Source organism: Vulpes vulpes, chromosome 12 (genome assembly GCF_048418805.1).
Source record: "Vulpes vulpes isolate BD-2025 chromosome 12, VulVul3, whole genome shotgun sequence".
Taxonomy (NCBI): Eukaryota; Metazoa; Chordata; class Mammalia; order Carnivora; family Canidae; genus Vulpes; species Vulpes vulpes.
In genome coordinates, this window is record NC_132791.1 from 140,697,458 (window position 1) to 140,723,449 (window position 25,992).

The 25,992-nt window shown below is 35.7% G+C and overlaps 1 protein-coding gene across 4 annotated transcripts in view; it reads left to right on the forward strand.

The window, feature by feature from the left end:
- Positions 1 to 25,148, forward strand: part of ZNF624 (zinc finger protein 624) — a 41,077-nt gene extending 15,929 nt beyond the window's left edge. For 2 of the 4 annotated variants that reach the window (XM_026005549.2, XM_072730413.1), the window contains exons 4-6: positions 10,020 to 10,146; positions 10,868 to 10,963; positions 18,227 to 25,148. In XM_026005549.2, coding sequence (XP_025861334.2) covers positions 10,020 to 10,146; positions 10,868 to 10,963; positions 18,227 to 20,445 — 2,442 coding nt within the window. In that variant the 3' untranslated portion in view covers positions 20,446 to 25,148. Of the gene's footprint in view, positions 1 to 6,320; positions 6,382 to 10,019; positions 10,147 to 10,867; positions 10,964 to 18,226 lie in introns of all 4 variants that reach the window. The other 2 variants (XM_072730412.1, XM_072730414.1) reach the window with 2 other exon arrangements.
- Positions 25,149 to 25,992: the final 844 nt, after the last annotated feature.

Below are 25,992 nucleotides of genomic sequence, written 5' to 3' on the forward strand. Positions count from 1 at the left end.
TCCTTAAGGTACATATTTATTTTGTATTTTTTATTTTAGTTCCAGTATAGTATATACAATGTTATGTTAGCTTCAGGTGTTCAATAGAGTGATTCAACAATTCTGTACATTACTCAGTGCTCATCAGGATAATTGTACTCTTATGCTCCATCACCGATTCCCTTATCTCCCACCCAGCTCCCCTCTGCTAACCATCAGTTTGTTTTCTATAGTTAAGAATCTGTTTCTTGGTTTGTCTCTTTCTCTTTTTTCTTTTGATCAATTGTTTTGTTTCTTAAATTCCACATAATGAGTGAAATTGTATGGTATTTGTCCTTCTCTAACTGACTTATTTCGCTCAGCATTTTACTCTCTAGATACATCCATGTTGTTGCAAATGGCAAGATTTCATTTTTTATGACTGAATGACATTCCATTGTATGTATATATACACCAGATATTCTTTGTCCAGTAATCTTTTGATGGACACTTGGGTTGCTTCCATAATTTACCTATTGTAAATAATGCTGCAGTAATCATAGGAGTGCATATATGTTTGGTAAATAACCAGTAGTATAATTCCTGGGTCATAGGTAGTTCTATTTTTAACTTTTTGAAAAACTTCTATAGTGTTTTTCACACTGGCTGCACCAGTTTGGATTCCCAACAGTACACGAATATTCCTTTTTCTCCACATCTTCACCAGCAGTTGTTTTTTGTATTTTTTATTTTAGCCATTCTGACAGGTCAAGGTGATATCTTATTGTAATTTTGATTTGCATTTCTCTAATGATGAATGGTATTGAGCATCTTTTAATGAGTCTGTTGGCCATCTGTCTTCTTTTTTTTTTTTAAGATTTTATTTATTTATTCATGAGAGAGGCAGAGACACAGACAGAGGGAGAAGCAGACTTCATACAGGAAGCCCAATGTGTGACTCGATCCTGGGACTCCAGGATCACACCCTGGGCGAAAGACCGCTGAGCGGTTAGATCCCAAGCCATCTGTCTTTTTTTTTTTCTGTCTTTTCTTTTAAATATTTTATGTATTTATTCATGAGAGACACACAGAGAGAGAGGCAGAGACACAAGCAGAGGAAGAAGCAGGCTCCATGCAGGGAGCCTGACATGGGACTCGATCCTGGGTCTCTAGGATCAGGCCCTGGACTGAAGGGGACACTAAACCACTGAGCCACCCGGGCTGCCCGCTATCTGTCTTCTTTAGAGAAATGTCTATTCATGTATTCTGCCCATTTTTATTTTTATTTTTTTAAGATTTTATTTATTTATTCATGAGAGACACACAGAGACAGAGACACAGGCAGAGGGAGGAACAGACTTCATGCAAGGAGCCCGATGTGGGACTTGATCCCAAAATTCCGGGATCACGACCTGAGCCAAAGGCAGATGCTCAACCACTGAGCCACCCAGACGTGAGGTTTGTGATCCTATTCTGCCTATTTTTAAATTGGATTATTTGATTTTTGGGTGTTGAGTTGTTAGTTCTTTATATATTTTAAATATTAATGCTTTATCAGATAGGTCATTTACACATATCTTCTCCCATTCAGTAGGTTGTCTTTTAGGTTGTTGGTTGTTTCCTTCTCTTTGCAGAAGCTTTTTATTTTGATGTAGCCCCAATAGTTTATTTTCACTTTTATTTCCCTTGACTCAGGAGATCTATCTAGAAAAATGTTACTGTAGCCAGTGTCAGAGAAATTACTGCCTGTGCTCTCTTCTGAGATTTTTATTATTTCAGGTCTCACATTTAGATCTTTAATCCATTTTGAGTTTATTTTTCTATATGGTGTGAGTAGTCGTCCAGTTTCATTCATCTGCAAGTAGCTGTCCAGTTATCCCAACACCCTTTATTAAAGACACTTTTTTTCCATTGTATCTTCTTTCCTCTTTTGTTGAAGATTAGTTGACCATGTAATTGTGGGGTTATTTCTATGTTTTCTATTCTGTTCTATTGATCTATGTGTCTGTATTTACACCAGTACCATAGTGTTTTGGTTACCATAGTTTTGTAACATAACTTGAAGTCTGGAATTGTGATACCTCATTTTGTTTTTCTTTTTCAAGATTTCTTTGGCTATTCCAAGTCTTCTGTGGGTCCATACAAATTTTAGAATTCTTTTTTCTAGTTCTGTGAAAAATGCTTTTGGTATTTCAACAAGGATTGCATTAATCTGTACATTGCTTTGGGTAGTATAGATATTTAACAGTATTTGTTCATCCAGTCCATAAACATGGAATGTCTTTCCATTTCTTTGTGTTGTCTTCAGTTTTTTTTTTCATCAAAGTTGTATAGTTTTCACAGAACGGGTGTAGTACAGTACCTGCTTCCATAAGGTATAAATTTAGATTACTGATTTGATATCTTCCTTTTTTTTTCTTTTTTCTTTTTTTTCTAAGAATTTGTTTATTCATGAGAGATACGGAGAGAGAGAGAGATTGAGAGAGAGAGAGGCAGAGGCACAGGCAGAGGGAGAAGCAGGCTTCGTGCAGGGAGCCCGAGGTAGGACTTGATCCCGATCTCTAGGATCACACCCTGGGCCGAAGGCGGCGCTAAATCGCCGAGCCACCGGGGCTGCCCCAATATCTTTCTTTTTTTTAACATAGGCATTCACAGCTCTACATTTCTAACTGAGCAGTGCTTTTACCGTCTCCCACAAGTTTTTTTTTTTCCCACAAGTTTTGATAGAGTGATTTATTTTCATTTGTCTTAAAGTATTTTCTAAATTACCTAATGATTTCTTTGACTCATTAGTTTTATAAGAGTCTGTTGTTTAATTCTTACATATTTTTGAATTTTCTAGTTTTTTTCTTAGTGATTTGTAGTTTCATTTTGTTGTGATCAGAAGTGATACTTTGTATGATCCTAGTCTTTTAAAATTTATTAAGATTTGTTTTGTGGCCTCACATACGGTCAATCTTAGAGAATATTCCATGTACACTTAAGAATATATGTTCTGCTATTACTGGGTACCTCCATGTTCTAGAGATGTCTGTTCAAATCATGTTTCCTTGTTGATCGTCTGCCTTGTTGTTCTATCCAGTATTGAAGTCTCTATTTTTGAATTATCTTTTTGTTTCTTCAATTCTATAAATTTTGGTTCTTGTATTTTGAGATTCTTTTAAGTGAATATATGTTTAAGTTTTTTTCTGTCTTACTGATAAATTAACAGTTTATCATTAAAAATACCTTTGTTTGCTTCTAAGAATAATTTTTGTCTATTTTGTCTGTTAGTAATACAGCTAATCTAGCTCTCTTTTGTGTACTGTTTACATAGTATGTTTTTTCTATATTTTACATTCAACCTATTTGTGTCTTTGGCTTTAAAGTGTGTCTTCTGTAGATAGCATTTATTTGTATCACTTTAAGAAAACTCTCTTCTGCCAATCTCTGCCTTTTGATTAGAGTGTTTGGTTTATTACTTTTAATTTAATGACAGATAAGGTAGGATTTGATGTCCTCCTTTTTGCTATTTTCTCTATGTCTTATAGCTTTTTAAAATTTCCTTTTCCTTTATTGTTTTGTTTTGTGTTAGATATTTTGTAGTATCCCTTTATCTTTTTTAATACTTGTTTGTTTTTATCTTAATTCTTTCCCTGGGGATTACAATTAACATCTTGACATAAAACTATGTATTTCAGATTTTTTTTTAATTTTTATTTATTTATGATAGTCACACAGAGAGAGAGAGAGAGAGGCAGAGACACAGGCAGAGGGAGAAGCAGGCTCCATGCACCGGGAGCCCAACGTGGGATTCGATCCCGGGTCTCCGGGATCGCGCCCTGGGCCAAAGGCAGGCGCCAAACCGCTGCGCCACCCAGGGATCCCTGTATTTCAGATTAATGACAATTTAACTTTAATAGTATATAAGTCTTTGCTCCAATATAGCTTCATTCCCTCGATCTCCTATATACTCTTATTGTCATACAAATTATACAAATTTGTATGTCATACAAATTATCCGTGCTGTTGGGCTCAATAGAGCATGTGACTCTTGATCTCAGAGTTGTGAGTTCAAGCCCCACATTGGGTACAGCAACTATTTACAAATAAAATCTTTAAAAAAAAATTAAAAACAGGGGCACCTAGATGGTACAGTTGATTAAGCATCTGACTGTTTTGGCTCAGATAGTGATCTCAAAGTCGTAAGATCCAGGCCCTGGTCAGGCTCTGTGATCAGCATGGATCTACTTGAGTTTCTTTCTCCCTCTCCATCTGCTCTTTCCCCTGCCTTCTCCCACCTCTGCATGCATGTACATGCACACTCTCTCTCAAATAAATAAATCTTTTTAAAGAAATCAAAAACAAATTATACCTTATAAGGCCATTAACACAATTTTATGATTAATGTTGTATGCAGTTGTCTTTTTTTTTAAAGATTTTATCCATTTATTCATGAAAGACAGGAGAGAGAGAGAGAGAGAGAGAGAGAGAGAGAGAGAGAGAGGCACAGACACAGGCAGAGGGACAAGCAGGCTCCATGAAGGGAGCCTGATGTGGGACTTGATCCCAGTCTCTAGGACCACACCCTAGGCTGAAGGCAGCACCAAACTGCTGAGCAACCTGGGCTGCCCGTGCAATTGTCTTTTGAAATAAGAAGAAAGGTGCCTAGGTGGCTCAGTTGGTTAAGGTCCAACTCTGGATTTCAGCTTAGGTCATGATCTGAGGGTTGTGAGATGGCATGCTCAGTGGGGAGTCTGCTTAAGATTCTCTTTCTCCCTCCCTCAACCTCTCCTTCCCCCACATCCGTGCTCTCTCAAGTAAGTAAATCTTTTAAAAAAATAAAATAAGGTAAAAGAAAAATTATATAGATAAAAATACATTTATATTGTTATCTGCAAAGTTATGTTTACTGGTGTTTGTTAGTTCTTTATGTGGACTTGTGTTACTGTCTAATGTCCTTTCATTTTACTTGAAAGATAATGTTTAGAATTTACTGTGGGCCAGATGTGCTAACAATGAACTCTCTCATTTTTTGTATATCATTTTTGAAGGATAGTTTTTCTGACTATAGAATTCTTTGTTAACTTTTTCTTTCAGCATTCTGAATATGTCATAACACAACCTTCTAACTTTATTGATTTCTGATTAGAAGTCAACTGACATTGTTACTGAGGATCCCTTGTATATAAGGTGTCCCATTTGTTTTGCTGCTTTCAAGATTCACTTTGTTTTTCATTCATTTGACTATGACATATCTAGGCATGTGTCTCTGATTTTATTTTACTTGGTGTTCCTTGAGCTTCTTCTCAATTAATGATCATCAAATTTGAGGAGTTTTTTGGCCATAATTTAAATTTTTTTTTTTTTTATTTATTTGAGAGAGAGAGAGCGAGAGACCATGAGTGGGGGAGGAGGGGCAGAGGGCGAGGTGAAAACATGCTCCCCACTGAGCAAGAAGTGCAATCCTGGGCTGTGTCCCAGGATCCTCGGATCACAAGCTGAGCTGAAGGCACTCAACAGACTAAGCCACTCAGATGCCCCAGCCATTACTTATTTAAATATTCTATCTGCCTCTTTCTCCCCTCTCCTTTCTGGACTCCCATTATGCATATATTGTTATTCTCATTGTCCCACAGATCTTTGCCATTATGTTAACTTTTTTCATTCTTTTTTTGCTGTGTTCCTCAGTCTAGATAATCTCATTTTATCTATTTTAAAGTTCACCATTTTTTTTTTTTGCCTGCTTATTTTAGTCTATTTGGACTTCTTTAGACAAATGCAACAGACTGGGTGGCTTGTAAACAACAGAAATTTACTTATCATATTTCTAGAGACTGGATGTCTGAAACCAGGGTGCCAGTGTGGCCAGATAAAGGCTCTCTTCTGGGTCACAGTCTCATTGTATTGTCAGCAGAAGGAGCTAGGGATCTCTCTGGAGCCACTTTTATAAGGCACTAATCCCATTCATGAGGGCACCCTCATGACTTAAGCATCACCCAGAGGCCCCACTGCCTAATGTCATCGCATTGGGCATTATGATTTCAGCATATGCATGGGTGCATGGGGTGGAGGAAAAGCAGACACAAACATTCAGAATATACTGCTGCTCAATTGCTGTTTCACTAAAGCTCTCTAGTGGATTTTTTTTCAATTATGAAAAACTATGGAATTTCTATTTAGTGAGATACCATTTTCACAATTTTGTCTCATTCTTTAGATTTGTTTTTCTTTAGGTTTTTGAATATGTTTGTAATACTCATTTAATGTACTCATTTAGTAAATACAACTTCTTGACTTCCTTAAGGACACTTTTCATTGACTGTTTTTAACTCTGTCCCATGCTTTCTTGTTTCTTTATGTATGTTGAAACTTTTTCTCAGGACAAATATTTTAAATAAAACAATGCGGCAACTCTGGAAATCAGATTCAACATTCCCCAAGGTTTGTTCTTGCTGCTACTGCTGTGCTTTGTTTATTTAGTGACTTTTCTGGACTAATTCAATCACATTTGTATTCTTTGTTATATACATTCTCTGAAATCTCTGCTTGGTCAACATAGTGATTAATGACTGGACATAGATTCCCTTAAGGGACGTCTCGGTGGCTCAGCAGTTTAGCATCTGCCTTCAGCTCAGGATGTGATCACAGGGTCCTGGGATCAAGTCCTGCATCAGGCTCCCCACAGGAAGCCTGCTTCTTTCTCTCTCTGCCTCTCTCTGTGTGTCTCTCATGAATAAATAAATAAAATCTTAAAAAAAAAAAAAAAAAAGATTCCCTTAAATGCCTTAAACCGGCAAGTCTTCTAGCATTTGCCAAGAGGTTTTTGTATGTGGTGGGCATACCTTCTATTCCTAGCCTTAAGTAGGCAGTTCATAACTCTTGCTTGCACAGACCTTCAAGGTAAGCCAAAGGTAAGAGCTGACAGCCTTCTTATGTTTTTCCTGGGACTTAGCTCTTGATGGAAAAAGAAAATAAAACCCAGTAACTTCATTATAATATGAGTGACATGAGAAGTGATTAACAGTAAAGTTTATGTACTGTCATTATCTCCCATATTAGCCATATTTTATTCTTAGCAGAATGAAAGTTTGCTTCATGAACTTTCAGGTACAAATAGATAAAAAGGTTTAAGCGATCTGACAAGCATTCGTATCTATATGGCAGGAAAACACCCCAGAGGAAATCTGTCTCTTATGCTATAGAGCAAATCTTAGCCAAATATAATATAACTTGAGACCTTTGCCTGCCTAGTCAGCTAACTAGGATTTTTAGTTTACTAAGTCATAGAGTTAGTGATTATGAGTTTGAATTCTGGAACCAAGCTGAATTTGAACCTACACTTTACCTTTTCTGAGAACTTGGGCAAGATGTGGAAGATGCCTCACTTTTCTTATTAGCACCTTGTCATTACATAACAAGCTGTTAGATCATACCTGATAAATATGCACTATAGGTATACAAAAGGAAAGAGTAGTTTTATGAATCCCTTTGTACCTAATGCCTATATTCAGCAGTTATCAGCCCCTGGATAATCATATTTCATTTAGGTTTTTTTTAAGATTTTATTTATTTATTCATGAGAGACACAGAGAGGCAAAGACACAGGCAGAGGGAGAAGCAGGCTCCATGCAGGGGGCCCAATGTGAGACTTGATCCCGGAATTCCAGGATCACACCCTGAGCCAAAGGCAGATAGATGCTCAACTGCTGAGCCACCCAGGAGTCCCAATCATATTTCATTTGTAATCTTACACTCTCTCATTAATTATTTTGAATCTGTATAAGACATTATATTATTTCATCTATAAATATCTCATTATATATCTATAACATATTTTTTGATGTAAAATATATTGCCATGGTTTCAGCTAAAAAATCAGTGGAAAGTCTTAATATCAACAAATGTTGACTTGGTATTTGTTTCACTAGTTGATTCTTATGTTACGATTAGTTAGTATTGTCTCTTAGGTCACTTTTAAGCTAAAGTTTTCCCCCTCCCTCTTTTTTTCCCCTTGTAATAATTCATTGAAGAAACCAAGTTATTTGTAGTTTCAAGCTGTGTTGTCCAATATAGTAGCCACTAGCTACATATGGCTCTTGAGCACTGGATATGTAACTATAGTCCAAACTGAGATGCACTGTAAATTTAAAATGCACATCATATTTCAAAGACTTAGTACAAAAGATAGTGCCTCATTAATAATTTTTACATTTAGTGTATGTTCACATTATAATATTGCACATATATTAGGCTAAATAATATTATTTCACTTGTTTTTGGCAGTAGTATTTTATGTATCTGATGTGTACCACCAGAAGGCACATAATGCCTAGTTGAGGCCTCTTTGATATATTAGCAGCTATTGATGACTCTTTAATTCATTAGAGATTGCAAAATGATGATATTCTAATTTTTTAAGTTCTTTTCATGCATTAGCTGGAATCCTTCCTTAAAGAGAAATCTCTCATTAACTATGTGATGACACTTGATTACTATACAAGCCCTATATATTTTACATAGGAAAAGGACAAAAGGTTAACTCTGTTTATTTACTAGTTTCCAGGCATCCTCTTAAAAAAAAAATCAATGAGTATTTTTATAGTAGTATTATGAAATCATGAATTTAAATGTGTGTTTCTGAAACCCATTGTATTTATTATCCTCACTGATGTTCAAATTGTCCCATTATTATTAACTAGTGGGAGCCTCTTTAAGTTGTCTCTTATGTCTTAGGTATGATCTTAGTAGTCTTTGATAGCTTCCTTGCCTTTTGGTATCACAGAATGTTCCAGGCCCTGATTCCTTTTAGTGAAAAGTAATAATTAGAGGCTATAGTCTAGCTTGCATAGTGTTACCTTACTAATTATTGTTTTTCTTTTTTGGCCTTTTCCATGGATGAAACTAGAAAATTCATTTTTTTCCCTTAAATAATTAATGAGTTTATACTGATACTTCCAATTCAAATTTGGATCTGTGGAGTTATTACATAATCTCACCAATATTGCATTTATATCTTATTTATATCTTATTCTTCCTGCCACATTTATTTGATCTCAGTGGCATTGATATACTTAATTTGCCTTATCAAACACTACATGCACAGCAGTTACAAAATAGCATTTTTATCACTACCACCAACAGTATGAAAATTCATTGAAAACATAGTTTTTGGTTTTTTGCAGTTCTCTTTCTTTTTGGGGCATGTTTCACAAAGAAAATACACAAAATTATTATGTTATAAAGTCACTTAAAATATTTCATCTTTGATGAATGCCTATGCTTAAACTTGGTTTCATTTTCCTTTTAATTTTTAGGGATGACTTTTTATTTTAATTTTTCTTTTATAACATATTTACATGGCTCAAAACTAAAATCCACAAAATAAGAAATATCCAAAAGAGTCTAGCTTCTAATTCCAGTCTTCTCCTTTCTCTCTACTCCCTCTTTCCTCTAACAGGTAACCACTAAAAAAATTTATGGCTCATTCTTACATTTTATTATACAAGCTCATATATAATTCATATCTTGACCAAAGAAGTTCTCCAAAGTCCCTATGATTTCTTATTTTTCTTGCTCAAAGACAGAGATTACAATATCCTTTATCTACAATCTGAAGGATAAACTGTATTTTCTATTAAGTCATATTCTGTAGATTTGGAACTGAGGAAGAGCAGATATTATAGATAAGCCAGTTTGAGGGAGAAAGGATGATTTGGGTAGAAACTACTAGCTGTTACCAAATGTTAAGACTTTCTAGCGAAGGAATAAACCATGCTCTTTGACTCCTGATAATATAGGAAGACCAATATTTCAAAGTTAGAGAAAGCCAGATTTGAATTAGTCTGAAAAGAAAATCCTACTTCAAGTAAAACTCAGGAAATGGAATAGGCTTTCTCTTATGGTTTTAAGTTCTTATCACTGGAGGGATTCATTCATCCATAAAGAGTTGAACTGATTGACTTCTGTGGTCATTTGATGATTCTGATTTCTGGAGTATTCCTCCAGCTTTATAAGTATTATTCTGCCCAACAGGTCTCATTGTATATAGTCCCTGGGTGATCACAGTGTATTTATTTTAGGATTCTGTGACATTTAAAGATGTGGCTATAGACTTCACTTTAGAAGAGTGGAGGTTGATGGACCCTTCACAGAGGAACCTACACAAGGACGTGATGCTAGAGAATTATAGGAATCTTGCCTCCCTGGGTAAGAATAACTTGTGTCCATATATCTATCCATTTGAGCAGGTTTGCTGAAGATCTAGAGCCTCTAAAGTACTTAACTGAGCTTGGGGTTAGAGTTCAGGCATTAAAATCTCTTTTTAGGTGTATGTTGTTGGGAGTCATGCTATCCCTTGCTCTTAATTAAGTGGCCCACCCATTGTAGAGTAAGAAATACATATTTCATTGGAATCTTGGAGATTGTTAACAGTCCACCACATTTAGGACTAAAGTTTTTTCTGATCACTTTTACAAATGGGAGTTATAAGTACCTCCAGAAAGAAAAGGACAAATGTGTTCATTTTCTTTCTAAACTCAGATTATTCCGATGATCTATTATCCTAGAAGACCTGCAGTCATAGTGTTGAGCTTCTCTGTAATCGTCTGTAACACCACCATACAATAGAATGTTCTGCTGTACTGTGAACGTTCTGTATCTATGCTGTCCAATATGGCAGGCACTAGCCCCTTGAGGCTACTGACAACTTGAAATCTGGCTAGTCCAACTGAAGAACTGAATTTTAAGTTTTATAAAGTTTTAACTAATTTAAATAGCCTCATTGGGCTGTTGACAACTGTATTAGACAATGCATCTCTAGAGCTTCCCAAAAATAGCCACTCTGCACAGAAGATTAAAAGCTGAGACTGAATTTGGCAATAGTTCTTACTCAGACACAGTCAAGTCTTACTGATTTTTATCTGCACAGGCCTTGCAGTTTCCAAACCAGACATGATATCTCATTTGGAGGATGGAAAAGGACCATGGGTGGTAGTAAGAGAACTTGCAAGAACCCCTTATCCAGGTGAGTTAATAAGAACCAAGAGGACTGGATTTATTTCAAGTTCATAGGTTATGGATGGAGCAAAACATCTGAAATATTTTGAGGAGTATCCTTGTTCAAAACTATCTCAGAAAAATTCACTCCCTCCCTTGCTCTCTCATCTGTTTTCCTTCTCCTGTTGCTTCTCCTCTCTCTATTCTCTACTTTTAATTCCCATTCCATCCTACTTTGCTTTCTTGAGGACATGATCCTCATAATTAGTCTTTCATTCAAACATGCATAAATCTTTAAAAAAAAAAAAGATAAGTGTACTCTTAATCCCCCTCACCTATTTCACCCATCCTTCACCTACCTCCTCACTGATTACCACCAGTTTGTTCTATTTAAGAGTCCAGGGGTTTTTTAATCTTTTTTTCTTTGTTCATTTGCTTTGTTTCCTATATTACATTCAGACAGACTTATTTCACTTAGCATAAGACCCTCCAGTGCCATCCATGTTGTTGCAAATGGCAAGATTTCATTCTTGATTGTGGCCAAGTAATATTCTCCTGTATATACATACCACCTCTTTATCCATTCACCTGTCACTGGACACTTAGGTGGCTTCTATATCTCAGCTATTGTAAATTATGCTGCAATAAACATAGGGGTACATGTATCTTTTCAAATTAGTGTTTTTGTTTTATTTGGGTAAATACCCAGAAATGGAATTACTGGATCATATGATAATTGTTTTTAATTTTTTGAGGAGTCTCTATAGTTTTCCTCAATGGCTGCACCAATTTACGTTCCCACCAACAGTGCACGAGGGTTCCTTTTACTTCACATACTCACCAACATTTTTAATTTTTTGTATTTTTATTTCAGCCTTTCTGACAGGTGTGAGGTGATACCTCATTGTGGTTTTAATTTGCATTTCCCTGATAAGTAGTAATGTTTACCATCTTACCCTGTCTCTGTTGGCCATTCTGTATGTCTTCAGAAGAATGTCTTTTCATGTCTTCTACCCATTTTTTAAAATATTTTATTTATTTATTCATGAGAGACACAGAGAGAGAGAGAGAGGCAGAGACACAGGCAGAGGGAGAAGCAGGCTGCATGGAGGGAGCCCGATGCGGAACCCGATCCTGGGTCCCCAGGGTCATGCCCCGGGTCGAAGGTGGCGCTAAACCGCTGAGCCACCCAGGTTGCCCGATCTATGTCTATTTTTGAGCCAGTGCCATACTGTTTTGATTATTGCCACATTGTAATATATCATGAAATCTGAGTTGTGAAACTCCCAGCTTTGTTCTCTTGCCTTTTTTTTTTTTTTTTTTTTAAGAAAGAGGATGGAGATCATGACAGTTGAAATCAAGAGTCAGACACTTAACTGACTGAGCAACCCAGGCATCCCTGTTCTTCTTTAAGATTGCTTTGGCTATTTGGGGTCTTCTGTGGTTCCATACAAATTTTAGGACTATTTGTTCTAATTCTATGAAATATGTTGTTGGTATTTTGATAGGAATTACATTGAATCTGTAGATTGGGCAGTATGAACATTTTAACAATATTGGTTCTTCCAGTCCATGAACATGAAGTATGTTTAAATTCATTTGTATCATCTTCAGTCCTTTTCATTAACATTGAATGTTGAAAATATTATATATTTTTAAGAGAGTGAATGAAAAGTAGGCATTGGAGACAGTTTTAGAGGACTCTTTAGAGAAGGCTCCCCACCCCCATGAAGAGGGAAAGACAAATGGGGCAGTAGCTACAGGAAAGTATGCAATGAAGAACAAAACTCTTTTGTTTTATATTTGAAATGGGAGTTTTTATGGCATATTGATGGGATCACTGAAGAGCTAAAACTAAAGTGTGTAAGAAGGTTAAACGGAATAAACTCAAGAAAGGAAAAGGAAAGATTCACCATTGATAAGGAGAGAGGCCACTTCGCTATAACCCTAGGAAAGGTGGAGAACGCGGGTGCAGATAATAGGTCAATGGTGGGAAGATCAAGGCATTCTATTATAATAGCTTCTGAATTGAAAGTAAAATATGAAGCAAAGCCATCAGTTTATATTGAGGAGAAGAAAGAGTTGTGAGAGAGGGAAAGATACATATTTTAAGATACATAGATTTCACTGTAGAAGCCATGTTGGCCTTATGCTTTTATTTTGGAACTTGTTTATAGCTTCTGTTCTTTCTGTTGTTATAAGACTATTAATATTTTTTGTCGTTTCAGTTTAGTAAATTATGTTTATCTGGCAATTGATCCATTTTATCTAAAATTTAAATTAATGGCATACTACCTATCCTCTCTTTTAAGTGTCTGTATGGATCTGAAGTGATGTCTCTGTTTTCATTCCTCCGTTGATTTTTTTTCTCTCTTTTTAATCAGTCTTGCCTAGGGCTTGTCAATCTTATTTAGCTTTTAAAGAATCTTTTTTGGGGACCTGGGTGGCTCAGCGGTTTAGCACCTGCCTTTGGCGCAGGGCGCGGTCTTGGAGTCCCAGGATAGAGTCCCACATCGGGCTCCCTGCATGGAGCTTGCTTTTCCCTCTGCCTATGTCTCTGCCTCTCTCTCTCTCTCTCTCTCTCTCTCTCTCTCTCTGTCTTTCATGAATGAATGAATGAATGAATGAATAAATAAATAAATAAATAAAATCTTAAAAAGTAAAATAAATGACCTTTTTTTACCTTTGATTTCTATATCATTACTTTCTTCTCTTTATTTTCTTTTTAACCTTTTTTACCATTTAATTTGCTGATCTTTTTTAACTTCCTGAGTTGGATATCAGGAAGTTATATCACTTGATTTTCAGCCATTCTTTTTTTATAACTCATTCAAAGCAATCTAGACCACATCACACCCCATAAATGACCAAAAATAAATAAATAAATAACAACAATAAGCAAAAAATAAACCTGTATCTCACTTTTTTTTATGTAACAACTTCAAAATTATTGAGTTCAAAGCATTTGATAATTTCCATCATGATGTCTTTGTCCCTCATGTTATTTAGAAGTATTTTTCTTAATTCTGTACCATCTGGGGATTTTCTAGTAATCTTGCCATCTTAATTTTTCCTGTGGTCAGAGATGCTGTGTATGATTTCAGTCTTTATAAATTTAAACTTTGCTTCACCACATGGACAATTTTTGAAGACATTTTGTGTGCACTTGTGTATCCTATAAATATTATAGAGTGCAGTTTTACATATATCAAGTTTTTGTTTTAAGGTTTTCTTTATTTATTTATTTGAGAGAGACCATGCAAGCACGGGGAGGAATGGAGGAAGAAGGAAAGAATTGCAAGCAGACTGCACCTGGCATGGAGCCCTATGCAGGGCTCAGTATCACGACCCCAAGATCATGACTTGAGCCAAGATCAAGAGTCAGAGGCTTAGCTGATTGAGCCACCCAGGCACCCTAGATGTATCAAGCTCTTTAGGTTGTTAAAATATATACTTATTGTCAGCTTATTCTGTCAGTTATTGAAAAATATTTTTTAATGTTTTGCAGTAAGACTGTAGATTGGTCTGTTCCTTGTTTTCGTTACTTTCATTTTTGCTTTATGTATTTTGAGGCTGTGTTATTAGGTAAATACAAAGTTATATCTTTCTGTTGAATTGTACCTTTTATTCCTCTGAAGTGTCTTCTTCATCTCCATAATGGTTTTTGCCTTATTTTTTTTTAAGATTTTATTTATTTATTTATAAGATACAGAGAGAGAGAGGCAGAGACATAGGCAGAGAGAGAAGCAGGCTCCATGCAGGTAGTTTGATGTGGGGCTAGACCCCAGGACTCCACGATCATGCCCTGGGCCAAAGGCAGACGCTCAGCCGCTAAGCCACCCAGGCGTCCCATGGCTTTTGCCCTAAAGTCTATTCTGCCTTGTACTAGTAACACTGTAGCACCTTTAAGTTATTGTTTATATGGCACCTCATTTTAGTTCTGTTCACTGTCATCTTTTATATATCCTTGTATCTTTTTTCTCTTATAAGTAGCATATTATTATTAGATTTTTGCTTTAAACAGTTGTTAGATTTTTGTTTTAAACAGATTTTGTTCGTAACCCAGATGGTACAAAATTACTTCTAAATAACCTGAGAGACAGTCCATATCTTTCAGAGTATTTAGTGCATATTTACATAATATAGTAACATAATGTTTAAATCTGTCATCTAACTTTGAAAGTGTCTTGCCTGTTCCATGTTTTCTTCTTCCCCATTCATGCATTTAGTTTTATTATCTTTTATTTTTTTGTGTCCCCCTCTAATCACTTGGTAATCATAAATTTCTAAAATTATTTGCATAGTGGTTAACTTTGCGATTAAAGCATTCATCAGGGATCCCTGGGTGGCGCAGCGGTTTGGCGCCTGCCTTTGGCCCAGGGCGCGATCCTGGAGACCCGGGATCGAATCCCACGTTGGGCTCCCAGTGCATGGACCCTGCTTCTCCCTCTACCTGTGTCTCTGCCCCTCTCTCTCTCTCTGTGACTATCATAAATAAATAAAAATTAAAAAAAAAAATAAATAAAGCATTCATCATTGATACAGCAGTCTTAGATTTTCTCTTTTCCCAAACAACACTAGGATCTTAGAACAACTTATTGAACCTAATTTATATGTTGTTGAAATTATGTATTTTAATCCTATCTGTTGAATTACGTATTTTAATCCTATCTGTATGTCATATCTCTTAGACTATGTTCTATGCAGTCAACATTCATTTAGATTTTTTTGCCCAAACTTTCTCTTCATTTTTTTCTTATTTTCTAAGCTTCTCCTTAGGATTATTTTTCTTCTGCTTAAAGAATACCCTCTAATATTTAACATTATTTGCATCTGCCAGTATCATATTCTCTCCATTTTTCTTTTCATCTAAAAATATTTTTAATCTTCATTTTTGAATAATATTTTGGCAAGTTTGACTTCTAGGTTTGTGTTATATTCTTTCAGTATTTCAAAAGTATCATTCCTTTGTTTTTTGTCTTACATCAAATCTGTTGACAAGTCAACCATCTGTTTAATTCAGGAGTCAGAAAATCTTTTCTGTAAAAGGTAAGATAAGTAGATATTTTTGGCTTTGTGGAAACATGGTAGGTCTGTCACAACTATTCCATCTAGCAATTATAAGCACAAAAGCATCCAAAGACAAAATACTAGCCAACGAATGTGGTTTTTTTTAAGATTTTATTTACTTATTCATGAGAGACAGAGAGAAAGGCAGAGACATAGGCAGAGGGAGAAGCAGGCTCCATGCAGGGAGCCTGATGTGGGACTCGATCCTAAGACTCCAAGATCACTCCCTGGGCCAAAGGCAGACACTTAACCACCAAGCCACCCAGGCGTCCCCAAAGAATGTGATTATATTCCACTAAAACCTTTATGGACAATAAAATTTGAAGTCCATATAATTTTAGTATGTCACAACGTATTAGCCTTTTAGTATATTTTTCAACCATTTAAAAATGTATATTCTTATTCTCACTGGTAATACAAAAACATGTAGTAGAACAGATTTGGCTGTAGTTTGCAACCTGTGATCTGATTGTTGCTCCTTGATGGAAATCTTTTAGTTTCTTCTATATTTACTTTGTATTTCTCCTACTTGGAATTCATTTGGCTCCTACATATGTGGCTTGGTATTTTTTATCTGTTTTGGAAAATGCTTGGTGTTATGTCTTTGAATTTGATTTCATCTCATTCTGTCTCACTTCTCTTTCTAGACTTCTGGGACTTTTACATCTGTGATAGACCTTTTCATGCTATCCTATATGTCTTTAATATTTTTAAATAATTTTTCAAGTTTTTCATTATTGTGTACTTCATATGCATATTTTCTACTGACCTATTTTCCATTCTGTTGACACTCCCGTGTCATACCTACTGTGCTTTTAGTTTTTGAGTTCTTACTTTCCAGTTTAGAATTACCATTTAGTTATTTTACACTTTTCAATTATTTGGTGAAATTATTGGTCTTATTTTCTTGAGTACTAATCATGATTATTTTAAGCTTATGTCTAAGACCTCAACTATCTGGATACCTTTTAGGTCTGTTTCTATTATGTTTTTTTTTTTCTCTTGAGTTTTTTCTTTTCTTTTTTCTCTCTCTCTTTTAAAATGATTTATTTGACAGAGAGAGAAAGAGAGTGCAGGAGGGAGGGGAGAGGAAGAGAGAAATTTAAGCAGAGTCCATACTCAGCATGGAGTTCAACAAAGGGTTCAATCTTGTGAGATCATGACCTTCAGGAATGTTAAGACATAAAAAGGTTGTAAATGACGAATACCCACCGTGTGTTTCAGCGTGGATAGAACTGGAGGGTATTATGCTGAGTGAAGTAAGTCAATGAGAGACTCCTAACTCTGGGAAACGAACAGGGATTAGTGGAAAGGGAGGTGGACGGGGGGACTGGGTGACGGGTACCAAGAGGGGCACTGGACAGGATGAGCACTGGGTGTTATACTGTGTGTTGGTAAATCGAACTCCAATAAAAAAATGTACAGAAAAAAACATAAAAAGGTTGCAAAACTATCATTGATAATCACTATTTGAAATATTAGTAACTAAATACTAATTTTGACTAATATGCTGTTCAACGTACTTTCTGAAAAATCAAAATTTTTTTCCATAAACGTTTGATTAAAAAGTACAGGGCAGCCAGGGTGGCTCAGTGGTTAAGCGCCACCTTCAGCCTCGGGCCTGATCCTGGAGACCCGGGATCAAGTTCCACGTCAGGCTTCCTGCATGGAGCCTGCTTCTCCCTCTACCTGTGCCTCTCTCTGTCTCTCTCTCTCTGTCTCTCATGAATAAGTAAATAAAATCTTTTTAAAATAAAAGTATATACAAAGACTTCAGTAAGCTGATCTGACAGGGAAATTTGAGAAAGCCCTCATACAAAAATCTAGCAAAGAATGAGAACAAATAGAAAGTATGGTTGGGAACAAATGCCTGGTTTGTAGAGTAAATGAGAAGCAAGGAAGGAGTCACAACTTATGAAGAGTGGTCTGGAAAAAAATATTAACTGTAAAGGGGATGAGAAAAGTATTTGAGATACTTGGGTTCTAGGAGGGTTACTATAAATGATTTTTTTTTCTCTGAATTTACTACTTTGATTCTTGGTTCAATCAGCCTCCCTCAACCCTACCACTTTCTTCTTAGAAAATAAGGCCAAGTTTGCAAGCAGTTAAAACTTTATATTCATTATCAGCTGAGGTTTCCCTTTTACTATCCTGTTTACTGAGATCTTCCTAACTTAGGAAATAGAAATCATTTGATTTGATTTATCTCTTTCCCCACCAGAATTGGAGACCATACCTGCAACCAAGAATGCTGTATCAACAGAGGATATTTCTGAAAATGTATCACAAGAGACTATAATAGATAAGCTCACAGAGAATGGTCTGTGGAACTCCAGAATAGGAGGATTATGGAAATGGAATGAAAGGATATTGAGATTGCAAAATAGTCAGGAAAATCATTTGAATCAAAGAATAGTTACTCACAAGAAAATTCCCTCTGGTCAAAGAGGCTTTAGATTTGAATCTATTCTTTTTCCTGAAGCAGGAGTTATCACAGAAGAACTCCACAGCAAATGCCAAACACATGACGATTTCACTGAGAATTTAGATTTGATTACAGATCCCCATCTGGGGAAGAAAATTTGCAAGGATACAGAGAGCAGCAAAGCCGTAAGGCCTACTTCAGAACTTACTTTAGGGAAAAAATACAATAATAGAGAAAAACCCTATAAATGTAGCACTTGTGAAAAGTCCTTTCGTTATAGATCATTACTCATTCAACATCAGAGAACTCACACTAAGGAAAAACCTTATGAATGTAATGAATGTGGGAAGATGTTCAGCCAGCCTTCATATCTTAGTCAACATAAAAAAATTCACACTGGAGAAAAACCCTATAAATGTAATGAATGTGGAAAAGCTTTTATTGCTTCTTCATCACTTATGGTGCATCAGAGAATTCATACTAAGGAGAAACCTTATCAATGCAATGTCTGTGGAAAATCTTTTAGCCAGTGTGCTCGCCTTAATCAACACCAGAGAATTCAAACCGGAGAGAAACCCTATAAATGTAGTGAATGTGGGAAAGCCTTCAGTGATAAGTCAAAACTTGCAAGACATCAGGAAACTCACAATGGAGAGAAACCCTACAAATGTAATGATTGTGGGAAAGCCTTCAGGAATAAGTCATATCTTAGTGTACATCAGAAGACCCATACTGAAGAGAAACCATATAAATGCAATGAGTGTGGGAAATCTTTCAAGAATACCACAATTTTTAATGTCCATCAGAGAATTCATACTGGAGAGAAACCCTTTAGGTGTAATGAATGTGGGAAAGCCTATAGAAGTAATTCAAGCCTTATTGTACATATAAGAACTCATACTGGAGAAAAACCCTATGAATGTAATGAATGTGGGAAAGCATTCAATCGTATAGCAAATTTCACAGAACATCAAAGAATTCATACAGGGGAAAAACCCTATAAGTGTAATGAATGTGGGAAAGCATTCATTAATTATTCATGCCTTACTGTACACCACAGAATGCATACAGGGGAGAAACCTTATAAATGTAATGAATGTGGAAAGGCCTTCATGCGTTCTTCATCCCTAATTATACATCAGCGAATTCATACTGAAGAGAAACCTTACCTATGTAATGAATGTGGGGAATCTTTCAGAATAAAGTCACACTTAACTGTACATCAGAGGATTCATACTGGAGAGAAACCATATAAATGTACTGACTGTGAGAGGGCATTTACCAAAATGGTAAATCTCAAAGAGCATCAGAAAATTCATACTGGAGTGAAACCTTATAAATGCTATGATTGTGAAAAATCTTTCAGGACTAAGTCATACCTTATTGTACATCAAAGGACCCATACTGGAGAAAAACCGTATAAGTGTAATGAATGTGAGAGAGCTTTCACTAATACATCACAACTTACTGTACATCAAAGAAGGCATACTGGAGAAAAACCTTATAAATGTAATGAGTGTGGGAAGGTTTTCACAAGTAACTCAGGCTTTAATACCCATCAGAGAACACATACTGGAGAAAAACCATTTAAATGTAATGACTGTGGGAAAGCATTTAGCCAGATGGTACATGTCACAGAACATCAGAAGATTCATAGTGGAGAGAAACCCTATAAATGTGATGTCTGTGGAAAAGCCTTTAGGAGGGGTTCATACCTTACAGTGCATTGGAGAACACATACTGGAGAAAAACCCTATACATGTAAGGAATGTGGCAAAGGTTGTATCACTCTATCGCAGCTAACTCTACATCAGAGAATTCATACTGGGGAAAGGCCCTATAAATGTGAAGAATGTGGAAAAGCCTTCAGAACCAACTCAGACTTTACTGTACATCTGAGGATGCATACTGGAGAAAAACCCTATAAATGTAATGAATGTGGAAAAGCCTTTAGGAGTAGCTCAAGCCTTACAGTACATCAAAGAATACATCAAAGAGAAACTCAGCTAATATAAAGATTAATAAATCATTCATCCAGATGCTAACTCCACAGGAGGAATCATAAACTGTGTCTTTTATGAATGTGGGAAAACCTTCATGTGTAATTCACCAGAAAATACACACTTAAGAGATACTTGAGAGGGAGCACCTGGATAGCTCAGTCAGTTAAGCATCTGCCTTTGGCTCAGGTCATGATCCCGGGGTCCTGGGATTGAGCCCCAGAGCAGGCTCCCTGCTCAGCATGGAGTCAGCTTCTCCCTCTGCCCCTCCCCCTGCTCGTACTCTCATACTCTCAAATTTTTTTGGAAAAGATACTTTAGAAATATAAGAATGTGGTAAAGCATACAGTCATATAAATGTTAGTTCTAATAAAATTCACGATAGAGAAAAATAATAGACAAATGAAAGTCTTCATCCAGATTTCGTACTTTATTCACTTAAAAAGTTATCTTCAAAGAATTACCTATATATTTTTTGCCTGTTTTCTATTGGTTTGTCTTTCTTATAAATCTGGAGGTGCTTTTTATATATTTGAAATATTAATCCTTTGTCATGTGTGTTGCCAATTTTTTAATCTAGTGATTGTCTTTATGCTTTTTTCTATAGTAAAAGAAAATTAACATTTTAATTTTTCATAATGAGATATTTATATATTTTCCTTTTTAGATTGTTAATTTGCTCTTTTAGTTAAAAGGCTCTCCTTAATCCCTAGGCTATACAATAATCTCCTAAATTTGTTTCTAAGATTTTGGTTATTTTTTATATTAAAGTCTAATCTGTCTGGACTAGATGGCTAATCATAGAAGAGTAAATGGCCATTCATCTCTGAAAATGTTATGAACCTAAGTAGTACTAAGGGAAATGCAAATTAAAACAACCAATAAGATGTAACTTCCACTTCATGGAGTTGGCAGAAATGAAGTGATCTTTTGCTAGTGGATTTGGGGAAAACCTCTTATAAAAAGGTTATATCAACTCTTATTTTTTTAAAAAACTCATAAAAAGGTTATTTATATCAACTTGTATTTCCACCAGCAATTCAGTAGTATATATTTAAAATTTTTTAACTTTAAAATTAAAATACTTTGGCCTAGCAGTCTCACTTTGGGAATCTGCCCCCACAGAAATAACATCATCAGTACACAAAAATACACACAATAAGGAGTTTTGTTGAAGTGTCATTTACAGAGGCAAAGTTGAAAATCAAGTGGAAATAAAGTGAATGCCAAATAATGGGATAATGGTTGAATAAGTTGTGATATAGCCACTCTGGAACAGCATGAGAGTAATTTTTAAAATTAGTTATATTTACACTATTGATCTCAAGGTATCTTAACAATTTTTGATAACCAATTGCTTTATTACAGAACTTTATGTGTACAAGATTTCATTTTTGTTGATGATCACACCCACTTATGTATATATGTGCGTCTGTGATGAGCATGGAAACAAGTATATATACCAGAAGAATATATACCAGGCTGTTGTTATTGGTTACCTTAAGAGAGGGAAAAGAGGAGTAGAGAGAGAAGTGGGGGGAAAGACTGGAATTTTTTTTAATGTAAGTGCAGCATGTATGATACAAAACTCTATGTAAAACTATTTGTTTAGACTTTTGAGAACCATGAATGAAAGGATGGTCTTCAAAAAGTTAATGATTGTTTTAGAGTTGGTGGAGTATCCAGTATTTTTTGTCTGACTTCTGCACTTTTCTGTATTTCAAAAGTTTTTTTCCAATGAGCATGTGATATTTACATAAACAGGAAAAGCCTATTTTACTTGTGGAAATAATTTACTGGATACCTGTTATGTACCAAGAATTACCCTGATATATTGTCAGGGTAGGGACAGTCATGGGAATCTAAGAGCATGGGAATTGGTTCTGATGGTTCTGATGATTCCAAAGAAGTTATCCAGCACCTCATTCCCCCCCACCCTCTTGGTTTCATTTGGAGAAGGAAGTAATTTCAGAGTATCCAAGGGTGTCTGGAACTTGTGTCCAGGATATAGACCAGAACCTTGTAAGCCTCAAGAGAAATTCCACCTTCAACATGGCACTGAGAAAAAGGTCACAATGGTGAAAAGTTCCATGTACAGCCTCACAGAATGTTGCATGATGGATTGATTATAGGGGAGACAGCCAAAGATACCCAAGTCCATAAATGAAGTCTGAAGTTCTGGAAATACTAAGAGTCCTAGAACAGAAATGAGAACCTAGAGGCTGCAGCCCTGATACCAGAAAACCCTAACAGACCATGGACCTGATATCCAAAAAGGACAAGACAATGAGCTATGTTTCAGTGGAGGCTGAAGAAAAGAGAATCCAGTACCCCTCCCATAATGTTAGAATATATGTATCTATTTAATATTGGGATAGGGATATTGGAAAAAGATACAAGCTACCTCCCATTACAAGTTAATAATTTGATGCTTTAAAATGACCATTTCTGGTTGAATTTTAATAGTGGAATATATGAACTATTACCAAGAGAGTTTCCTCCTTTGGATGTAATATACCAGTTTCTGATTGGAAAGTTTGAGAGTTAAACCATGAAATACTACCCGTAAGAGACTCTGCTGTTAAAGAGTTGACATGATTTGATGCCTACTCTATTATCTGCTCCTTTCTACCTCCTAACCCTCACTATATATAAAACTCTCTTCCCTGCCTTAAAGCCAAGCATTTCAAGAGGAGCATGGTCAGCAAGTTCAAATGACATAACTGAAGAGTGTCCACAGGGTTAGGGGATGGAGATGACAGAGACCACCTTTACTAGAGCAATTTCAATGGAGAGGAAAGGCGAAAAAACCTGATTCTGGTGTGTAGCAATATCTCGTTATAGGTTTAATTTTAATTTCCTTTGTGGCTAATGATACTGAATCTCCTTTTAGGTGCTTATTGGCTTTTTGAATATCCTCTTTTGAGAAGTGCCTTTTCGAGACTTTGGTCCATGTTTTTTTCATTGGAAACTCTTTGTTCATTTATAGTATTCTTTCTGTATTCTGGGTGCAAGGTATTTTTTAGATACTTGTGTTGTAAACATCACCTCTCCATCTCCAGCTTGCCTTTTCACTCTCTCGTGATATCCTTTGATGAATAGAAACCTTTAATTTTAATGAAGAACAACTGGTCAACTTTTATGATTAGTGTTTTCTGTGCTCAGTTTAAGAAATTTTTTTCCTAATCCAAAGTCATAAAGATATTTTCCTACATTCTCTTCTGTATGTCCACTGTTTTACTTTTCACTTTTAGGTCTATAATCCATGTAAAGTTAATTTTTATGTGTGGTGTGGGGTAGAGGTTAAATTAATATTTTCCATACAAATACATAATGTATTTGACATCATTAATTGAAAAGACCATTTTCTCCCCTCTCCCTTGTGTTGCAGTGATATTCTTATGATAAGTCAGATGATAATATGTGGGACTGTATTTCTAAACTATTCTGTTATCCCATTTAACACCAAATGTTCTTAGTGTAAACAGATTTATAGTAAGTCTTGGCATCTGGTGGTATGCATCATCTAATTTTCTTGTTCAAAATTGTCACTGCAATTTTAGGTCCTTGACATTTTCACATATATTTTTTAATCTTTTTTTTTCAATTCTTCCATACTGAAAAAGTTGAGATTTTAATGGGCATTACATCAAATATATAATTTTGGAATAATGAACACTTTAACAATATTAGACATCCAGCCTATGAGCATGCTACATCTTTTCATTTAGATACATCTTTTAATCAGGAATTTTTGTATTTTTTGAATGTAGAAATTTTTAACATTTTTGTTAAGTTAGTCCTATGTATTTAGTGTTTTGATGTTATAAATGCTATTAATTTAGTTTACTGATTTCTACCAACATATTCAATTTATTTGAATTTCAAATATATTTCAAATATATACAGTTGATCCTTGAGCAACACAGGTTTGAACTGTACAGATCCACTTATACACGGATTTTTTTCAATAAATACATTGGAAAACTTACTGAAGATTTGCAACAATTTGAAAAACTGAACCACGTAGGCTAGAAATATTGAAAATTTAGGGAAAGTATATCATGAATGCACAAAATTTATGTAGATAATAGTCTATCACTACCGTAAGACATACACAAACCTATTATAAAAAGTTAAAATTTGTCAAAACTTATGCATGCAAGCAAGCAGAGCATACGTGACACCATTTGCACTTGAGACAAATGTAAACAAAGATGCAGCAGTAAATGAAAATTAACTGTAGTACATACTGTACTATAATAATTTTGTAGCCATGTTGCTTTTGCCTTAAGTTCAAGTGTTGTGTCCACTTAAAACACTGTGTGACACTGATCATCAAGGAGCAGTTCATCTCTGATAAATTGTATATTACAGTAAAAAGTCATCCATCAACAGTTAACATATTTTTCATGTTTAATGAAATACTATAAACCTCAAATAACACCACAGGATCCATATGAAATGCCACTAATGATGATGGAAGTGCTCCCTAGGAGCAGAGGATTTGTGATAATATAAGAAAAATTATAGTTGGGACGCTTGGGTAGTTCAGTGGTTGAGCATCTGCCTTTGGCTCAGGGCATGATCCCAGGGTCTTGGGATCAAGTTCTGCATTGGGCTCCCCATAAGGAGCCTGCTTCTCCCTCTGCCTGTGTCTCTGCCAGTCTCTCTGTGTCTCTCATGAATAAATCAATAAAATCTTAAAAAAAAAAAAAGTTGAATTGCTTGATATGTACCATAGATTGAGGTCTATAGTTGTTGCCTGCCATTTCAAGATAAATGAATCCAGTATAAAGATCATTGTTTAAAAAAAAAATAGGAAGCCATTACTGCAGCTAACTAAATGAGCAGGCATGAAAATTTTGCACTTTATGAACTACTGTTTTATCATACTGAAAATGCAGCTTTTATGCAGGTGCAGAACTGTTATAAGTAAGGCATACCTATAGACTAATATGATTTGAGAAAAAGTGAAGTCTATATGGCAACTGTAAAAGAAAAAGAAGATGAAGTATCTAAAGCTGGAGGATTTAATGCCACCAGTGTCTGGTTTGATAATTTTAGAGGTTTGGCTTTTAAAATGTCAACAGAAGCAGCTTCTGCTCACTGTGAGGTAGCAAATTAGTTCCCAGACACCATTAAGGAAATCATTAAGAAGAAAGACTATCAGTCTGAAAAAGGTTTTAGTGCAGACAAAAGTGCCTCATTCCAGAAGAAAAAAAAAAATGCCACAAAGGACGTTTATTAGAAAGAGCAGAAAGTACCAAAATGTAAGGCATCAAGGGATAAAGCTAGCTACCATTTTGTGCAAATGTAGTTGGGGTTTTGGTCTCAGGCTGCCCTTCTCTATAAAGCTGCTAACTCAGGATCCCTGGGTGGCGCAGTGGTTTGGCGCCGGCCTTTGGTCCAGGGCGCGATCCTGCGGACCCAGGATCGAATCCCCGTCGGGCTCCTGGTGCATGGAGCCTGCTTCTCCCTCTGCCTGTGTCTCTGCCCCTCTCTCTGTGTGTGTGTGACTATCATAAATAAATAAAAATTAAAAAAAAAATAAAGCTGCTA